We start from the raw sequence: 8,252 nt of genomic DNA, 5'->3' as shown, positions 1-8,252 counted from the left end.
ATAATAAAGTATTTTTGATCTCAAACTAACGAGCGTAGATTTGGACCAGTTATACACGTGACACCATACACACTGTATGAACTTGAATGTTCAACCCATTTAAAATAATCGTCAGTTCCTTTGTAATGAGGTTCGGATGAGGTGGTGAGAGTTGTACCAATGGGAAACAAAGGTTTCCAAAACACAAACCTTTAAAACGGACTGAGTCCTGGCAAATCTGGCAACCCAGCACTTGACGCCCTCTCTCCTCTCGCTCCAGTGTCTGCACTTGTTAATAACTGCAGCCTCACAGCGACCATGGCAGGAAAGAGGGCTTTAGTGATTGTGTCTAAAGGCGCAGAGGAGATGGAGACGGTGGTTCCTGTGGACATCATGCGGAGAGCCGGGGTCTGTTACTGTTCCTCCGACTTAACGAATAACCTGCTGCGACTGTTAGCAGCTAGCTTAGCCGAGCTAAGTTAGTTAGTTTGACATATCAACACGAAGTCATTCATTTACAGAACACATCAACACGAAGTCATTCATTTACAGAAAAGAACCTCAGTTTAACCCGTTAGTCTCATATTAATTTGATCGTATCGTGTTTTTAGCCGTATCTTGTACCGCTTTAAGGTGAACGTCAGCAGCTAATATTAGCATCACAGATCACTGGTTTCTAATGTAAACATTCATATATTACACACGAACCACTTGTTGGTTAAATCTCCAACGCTTTTATGTATATATTTCTTCAGACATAGTTAAATGTCAGAGTTCAACGTCATTACAAGCTCGGCGGTTTGAGGCCCTTCAAAATAAAAGTCTTCGTCGTGTTTATAGATATAAACAGCCTGTAAGGCACCAACTTCCTTATTGTTGATTTGATTTGAAGACATGTCTGTTTCTGTAGATTGCAGTTACGCTGGCAGGACTGAGTGGTAAAGATCCAGTTCAGTGCAGCAGGAACGTGGTCATCTGTCCTGATGCCAGTCTGGACGAGGCCAGCAAACAGGTGTGACACGTTTGGACCGCGTCCCACGGTTTTATCAGTATAAGAGCAGTTTGTTCATGTGTGAGTGACTAACGTACAGGTAATAAAACCACTGTAACAATAATCAGCTCTGGGACAAATCACAGCAGCCGTGGTCATTATATCACTGTGGAACTGATTCACCAGGACAGTTTGGACCCTGTTGTTGACTGCTCTGTAGAACATACCCTGTGGGGGCTAGTAGTCCACCCCTGATCTAGACCTTTGACCACAACCTGCACCCCCTCATGTTCCAGGTTGACTTCTTTTGGACACAGACTTTCCAGAACACCAGTATATAATCCTTTGGCCTTGGTACTAATGGGTCACCACCATCATCACCGTGTAGACTGAGTGACTTGATCTGTCATTGTGTAACAGTCAACAACACACACTGTGAATCACTTACTAGTAAATGTTACACTGATGTTCAAAAAGTCGAGCAAAAAAAAAAAAAAAAGACACAATTTGCTGCTTATTACTGGAAAACAAACCTGAACATTCTAGAAAATCTGTGGGTAGATCCTCGACGCACTGTGCTGCTGATGCTGCTGCTGATGCTGCTGCTGATGATTCTGCTGATGCTGCTGCTGATGCTGATGATTCTGCTGCTGATGCTGCTGCTGATTCTGCTGCTGCTGATGCAAAAGCCTAAAAATATCTCAGAACCTGCAGCTATTTACTGGACCAGTGGATGAAAATGCACAAATAAAAATAGAAAAAGTCGTCTGGCTTCACAGGCATTTTCAAACAGTACAAACTGTCCAAGCAAAATGGAAAGGTTACTGAGGCGTAGAGCTGCTGTTTTTCTGTTCTTTCTGCAGCGCTGCCATTTTATTTTAGCCAAATGTCCCGTTGAAGCTTTTTTTTTTTTTTTTTTTTCCATTCTTGCATCCTGTGTGGTTTCATGAGATGATTCCATATCAAACTGGCTCCTTACAGTAAAGTCTGTGTGTGATGGTCTTCTTCCCAGGGGCCGTATGATGTGGTGGTCCTACCAGGTGGAATGCCAGGGGCCCAGAATCTGGCAGATGTAAGAAATCATTTTTTTTCTGTTGGATTTGAACCATCAACTGCTCCAAAAATCTTATTTATTTTATCAACATGAAAATGATGAAAACAGATTATGATGTTTTTCTGAAAGCCATTTTGTGGTTATGGAACTGACTTCAGATGATCGGCCCCTAGTGGTAAAGAAAGGAACAGCACAGCACTGTATCACAGCGTTCAGCCACAGAGCGGACGATCGTGGAAACTTGGAGAACACGGTGGTCACTGAGTGGATAAACCCAGCAGCGGTGGACTCTGCTGACATCTACTGTCAAACCTTCTCCAACATCAGTGTGAAGCCACTGGACTGTGGAGCAGTGAGAACGTGTTCTGATGAATCCTGGTTCTCCTCTTCACGCTTCAGCGTTTTGTACAGCTGCTCAGATTTAAGGAAACCGTTTTGGGAATGTCCCTTTATTTTCCAGCATGGTTGTGACAAAGTCAGTGAGGAGAACACAGAGCCTTGATCTCCACTCAGTCAGGGACGAACCTTGTTGTTTGACTAGTTAAGTTTGTGTTAGTTTGTGTAGTTCCAGGTCCAAATCCAGGTGAAGACGGTCTGGTTTCTGTCACGTTGTTGATCTTGATCTTGATCTTGATCTTCCACTCAGACTGAGCTCCTGCTGTCTTACAGTCTCCTGCTGTGAAGGAGGTGCTGAAGGAACAGGACGGCAGGAAAGGCCTGATCGCAGCCATCTGTGCAGGTACAGTGTGTCCCTGTGACCACCAGGTGGCGCTTCATGAACATCACCACATGTGTAACAAATCAAGAGACAAGTGGTGAAGAAGTACCTAGTACAGTTTCTAGTTCAGTCGCCTGACGCCCACAGGGTTATGGGTTTGATTCTGGGCCCTGCTATCAGTAGATAATTGACAAATTAGTTCTTTCCAGCTCTGTGATTGGTCTGGATTTATCTTACATTTTCTGACCATCATCATAATATGTTAAAATAGTAAATTGTTAAAGTATCCCAGAGGTTCTCTGAGAGATCGCTACACCAACCACAGCACACCCCCATCATCCATCCATCCATCCATCCATCCATCCATCAGTACTTGGTTGGTAGGTTGGACCTAAAAACCTCCAGCATGTTCTAGACTTCACTCCGTCATTGTTTCCTTTTAAATTACAACCAAAAAAGTGTTTTCCATTTTCTCTTCACTCAGCTGCCAAAAACAGAAACAATAAACGTCCGGTCCTTGCAGATATTCTTGGAGTGTAGATATGGGGGTCCCAACACCTTCATAACCTCATGGTACTGTGACCAACCCCCAGTGATTTGCCTTGGTACTAATTACAGTATTAACGTAAGATCATAAACTCAAACCATAATCTGTTTTGGTTTTGGTTGATTCATGTATCTACTGTCGTTTGGCTTCAAAATAAAAATAAGTTAAATTCATAAGTTAAATTCAAAGCTGTCCCTGAATCACCCCAAGTTCACAGTGGAAGGACAGTGAGACAGTGGGACAGTGGGACAGGAGCCCAACTTCCAAAAGTGGAGTGAAGGATGTCCTAGAAAATGGGCAGAAATCTCATAGGAGTATGTAGTTTAATGAACCTGCCAGCAGGGGGCTTTGGTAAAACGGATATAAAATAATTATGACGTGAAACGACTCGTTCAAATGGTTCAAACAAGTTGACATCAGAGTTTGGGTCAACGGTTGATGAAGGGGCTGCATTAACCAAAACAGATTTTTCTTTTCTTCCACCCTGCAGCTCTCTCTCTCTCTCTCCCCCCCCCCCCCCCCCTCTCTGGGTGTGGACTGCTGCTCTGGCCCAGGATGGTGTAATCTCCAGATGGCATGGGAAGACAGCCAAGGAGCCTAATCAATAACTTTCTATTTATTAACAGTTTTAGTTTGAGCACACTGCAGTGCTGAGAGTCAGTGCTGAGAGTCAGTGCTGAGAGTCAGTGCTGAGAGTCAGTGCTGAAACAGTAACATGGAACTAAGAGTCACTCTTGAATGTCACTGCTGGTCCAGTAAAAATCAGAATGGTCACATGATCAGTTTTATGTATGTATTTAACTGCAGCAAACTGTGACCCTGAGTCGCTCCATGTACAGTCAGCAGTGGGTGGGTTTAAAGTCACCACGTGACAAATTATAACCAGGTTATTTTATAATTAAAACAAAAAAGGACGGGACATTTCCACAGAAATGTGTTTGTGGACTGGACAGATAGAAGCTGAGGTTTGGGTTGGTTGAAAACAGTAGTTATTAATAACTTCTCGTTTGCGTCATCAGATGAAGATGAAGAACTGAATATATCACCAGAACCAGGGGTTGAAGGTCACAGTAAAAACGCTAAACTCTCAACTCCCTCCACCCTTCCAGGTCCCACTGCTCTCCTGGCTCACGGCATCGGCTTCGGCAGCACGGTGACGACACATCCCTCCATGAAGGAGAAGATGATGGCCGGAGGTAAGAACCACAGAAACACTGACTCCACACAACCAAAAAATGTCTTTACTAATGGGGAAAGGACGTGTAGTTTTTATAAAACGACAGCAGATGGCGCTGTAACAGGCCTTTTTCACCGATAGAAAAATCATGTCACGCTGCAGCAGTGGAGAGCACACCACTCAGAGGTGATGCAGGGATTTGACAGAACATGCTAGAACTGGGTCAGTCCTGCTAGTGGTTAGAATCTCTGTTCTCTCCCAGATCGTCCTCACCTTCTTGTTGTTGTTGTTGTTGTTGTTGTTGTTGTTGTGTTTCTGTTCCAGACCACTACAAATATTCAGAGGCTCGAGTGCAGAAAGATGGCCATTTCATCACCAGCCGTGGTCCAGGAACCAGTTTTGAGTTTGCCCTGACTATTGTAGAGGAGCTCATGGGGCCTGAGGTCGTTGCTCAAGTCAAAGCTCCTCTGATGTTGAAAGACTGAATGTTTCTGAGTCACCTCAGCGCTAACAGCTACACAGGAGACAACAAAGACAGCAGTGACAGCAGTGACAGTAGTGACGACCCGCTCTGCTCAGCTGTGCTTCGTCCACCTTGAAGTAACACTGTATTACAGTATATTTACCGTCTTATTTTCCCAGCCTGCTCTGCTGCTGTAACCTGGCCATTAAAGCCCTCATGCAGTCAACGTCAGTAGTTGTGTGTTAATACCGGATGAAGGTCACGGTGTCTTGTTTTCAAATGCCTGCAGTGGCCGTTGACGCCTAAATATAGGCTGCAAATATAATGTATTGTAAGCTCTTAGAAGGCGGGAAACAGAATCCGAATAGATTGGCAGTGAGCCTGGCCAATAAGAAGCCTCGCTCTGATTGCAGTTGTATTGCCATTGACCAATGGCTGCTCGTGTTAAGCCTGGGGGGCGGGGACCGAATGCAGCGCGTGTAGTTGTGTCAGAGCAACAAAAATCCAGAGGCTCCACGGACACAGAAGGAGGAGGAGAGGATTTCGACGAAGGTAAGCGGCTGCAAAGGCTTCTGTGCCGGGCGTTTCTTTGACCAATGTGAGGGTTACATGTGGAATTCGTTCATGAAGCCGTGACGTTGGCGGCTGCTGTTCAACGTTAGTTAATCACGACAAAAACTAGCTTCTCTGTCATCGAAATTGACACGAGTGACGGCAATAAAGGCAAACATAAACAGAGCTTTTGAGTGTGTGTGTTTAAAAGCAGCAAACGCTGATACCGATTGGTTCGTTCGAGTGCCGTGGATGGCTGTAGAGTGGCCTGAAGTAGCAGCCGGTGTGAGTGGAACAGTTAGCTGGACTACAGCGTCAGTCCAACGTCAGTGAAGGAGCCTTTGAGACACACGGAGTGAGGGTCCGGTCAAGGCGAGGTGGTCCTGCAGATGTGAGCAGTCATGGAGACGTTAGAGACCGTGAGGCTCTCATCCTCGGCGGCAGCAGCAGCAGCCGCTGCAGCCACTGTGCTGCAGTCACTGACGGTGGCTAACAGTGCGGCAGAGGCCAGGTTACATCCACCTCACAGCCAGGAAAACAGCCCAGTCATCACCGTGGACTGACCACATCATTCTGTGCTGTAATGATCGAGTCCTTCCATGTCTTCATGTACGTCAGCGTCATCAACGTCCTGTGCACAGCCGTGGTCGTGCTGCAACAAATCACTGTCTGTCCAACTGTCTTTATTTCTGTCTGTCAACTGCAGGGATTGTCCAAACACCAGTTTACTGTTTTTACTTTTTAAAAATGTACGCTATTAATTACAACCACTACCTGCGTGACAGCTGTGTTACAAAATGACCCAACTTCATCTTCAGACTTTAGACTTCAGACTTTAAACTTTAGACTTCATCTTCAGACTTTAGACTTCAGACTTTAAACTTTAGACTTCATCTTCAGACTTTAGACTTCAGACTTTAAACTTTAGACTTTAGACTTTAAATTCAACTTCAGACTTCATCCTTCATCTTTCATCTTCAGACTTTAGACTTTAGACTTCAGACTTGATCTTCAGACTTGATCTTCAGACTTTAGACTTCTTCAGACTTTCAGACTTCATCCTTCATCTTTCATCTTCAGACTTTAGACTTCAGACTTTAGACTTCAGACTTGATGTTTAGACTAGTTTTCTCTGGTAACTGCCATTGTCATCATTTTATCTTAAACTCTTGAAACAGGAAGAAGTGTCATCGTCACCTCTTTCTCTTTTACATAGACAGGAAATGTGATGTGAGATATCGTTTCTACTCAGCAGCATCTGTCAACTGCTCAGAATCTGAGTCATTCTGTGCAGAGTATGTTGAACCAGCAGAAAGTCAAGGGTCGCTCTGATTCTGTGGGAGAACAACTGAAGTGGCTGTTTGGTCTAACCATGTTGCAGCTACGTTGCAGCTACGTTGCAGCTACGTTGCAGCTACGTTGCAGCTACAGTAGATTAATTGATTGTCCTTGACCTTTGAATTTGGATTTCACAAAAATCCAAATCATGGTCAAGTTAGTACCTGTGTTTCAGAGTGTCTCTGCGTTAGCTAGGTTGTAACATCACTCGTGCTGTGTTTTTCTGCTGGATATTTCTGGAACAGTAACACTTAGTGCTCGTGCATGTAACATGTTAGCATTATTCTGCTTCAGCAGCTGTACAGTAAAGAGCTTGAGGCGCGACTCCCTATTTCTGTATGGGGCAGAGTGGGGGGGGTGGGGGGGGGGTTGAAGGGTGAGGTTGAAGTCACAGTGATGTCATGCTAAGCTGTCATGATGCAGACACTGTCACTCAGTGTCAGGACTCCAGTCTGGCTCCAGCAGAACAGCTGGAGATGCTGTAGGAGATACTGACTGAGGAGAGAATACCACAGACAGTGGTTCACACCAATCAAGTCGCAGCTTCCCCTGTGGCTAACGCTAATGCAAGCGTGGACACAGCAGGCAAATGTACAGAATACTGGTGTTAGCACCAAACTGAGGGTTGCTCTAGATAAGCACAGTAAAGTGTTGTGATTGATTAAATACCCCTGAGGCTGTCTGTTACCCTGTTACCCTCATAGTAACTAATGTTATTTTCACATGTGATAGTTGGTTGATTGCAGTACGTGTCAGTTGACTAACCTGTCAACAAAGACAGTGTACATGTGTGTTAAAGTCAGAGCACAGGTGTGTGTGTGTGTGTGAGAGAGAGAGACAGTGGGATATAAAACATATGCTAACATTTTTAGATTGCTAACTATTTTTTTAGTGATGCACCAAAATGAAAATTCTTGGCCGAAACCCAAAAATGAAGCCGAGGCAGAAAACCGAAACACCAAAAGAAATTATTCTGCCAAATATTATTAGTACCATTGAATTTATGACTGTGAACTAAAGCTGAATAAAATCAAAGTTATTGAATAAATGATTGTTAATGTTTCAAAGAATAAACCAATGAAAAAATGATGAAAATATTTCTTCATCACATTCCATCAATGAACAATATCAAATCAAATCAACGTCTAAATCCAATGGTAAACCTGACTCCACTCCTGTGTCCATTCAGTGATAATGTCCAGGCCCACTGGTCATCAAAACACAAAGGTCACAGAGGTCAACTGTGGGTCAGTTCTCGTCTGTGCTGCTTTGTTCCCTCATCCCAGGAACGATGTTTCTGAAAAAAAAATGTACACAACTGCAAATCAGAAGAGCCACGTAGTGTTTGATCTGACTTTGATGTTGTTGAGTTTTGAGGTCATGGTGACATGATGACGTCGTGGTCACATGATGACGTCATGGTGACATGATGA

General features: G+C 44.2%; 1 protein-coding gene across 2 annotated transcripts; it reads left to right on the top strand.

The window, feature by feature from the left end:
- The first annotated feature begins 203 nt into the window (after positions 1–203).
- Positions 204–5,155, top strand: park7 (parkinson protein 7). Of its 2 annotated transcripts, none has more exons than XM_025060022.1 (6): positions 204–387; positions 890–991; positions 1,983–2,042; positions 2,694–2,763; positions 4,399–4,485; positions 4,608–4,784. In XM_025060022.1, the coding sequence occupies exons 1-6, from the start codon at positions 298–300 to the stop codon at positions 4,667–4,669; spliced, it is 471 nt and encodes a 156-aa protein (XP_024915790.1). In that variant the 5' UTR covers positions 204–297; the 3' UTR covers positions 4,670–4,784. The 2 variants fall into 2 exon arrangements, with proteins under 2 accessions (XP_024915790.1, XP_008317795.1); XM_008319573.3 differs by lacking the exon at positions 4,608–4,784 and adding an exon at positions 4,791–5,155 and having other exon boundaries at positions 209–387.
- Positions 5,156–8,252: the final 3,097 nt, after the last annotated feature.

This window comes from Cynoglossus semilaevis, chromosome 11, assembly GCF_000523025.1.
Source record: "Cynoglossus semilaevis isolate Cse_v1.0 chromosome 11, Cse_v1.0, whole genome shotgun sequence".
NCBI classification, from domain to species: Eukaryota; Metazoa; Chordata; class Actinopteri; order Pleuronectiformes; family Cynoglossidae; genus Cynoglossus; species Cynoglossus semilaevis.
Note: the sequence above shows the minus strand (reverse complement) of the source record. Positions and strands in the feature narration are given on the sequence as shown.

Bases quoted from the DNA above. Each gene is read 5' to 3' on its own strand.
- park7 (XM_008319573.3), top strand. From the start codon at position 298: ATGGCAGGAAAGAGGGCTTTAGTGATTGTGTCTAAAGGCGCAGAGGAG. The intron at 2,043-2,693 runs GTAAGAAATCAT...GCTGTCTTACAG, and splicing joins GGGCCCAGAATCTGGCAGAT to TCTCCTGCTGTGAAGGAGGT. The intron at 2,764-4,398 runs GTACAGTGTGTC...CCACCCTTCCAG, and splicing joins GATCGCAGCCATCTGTGCAG to GTCCCACTGCTCTCCTGGCT.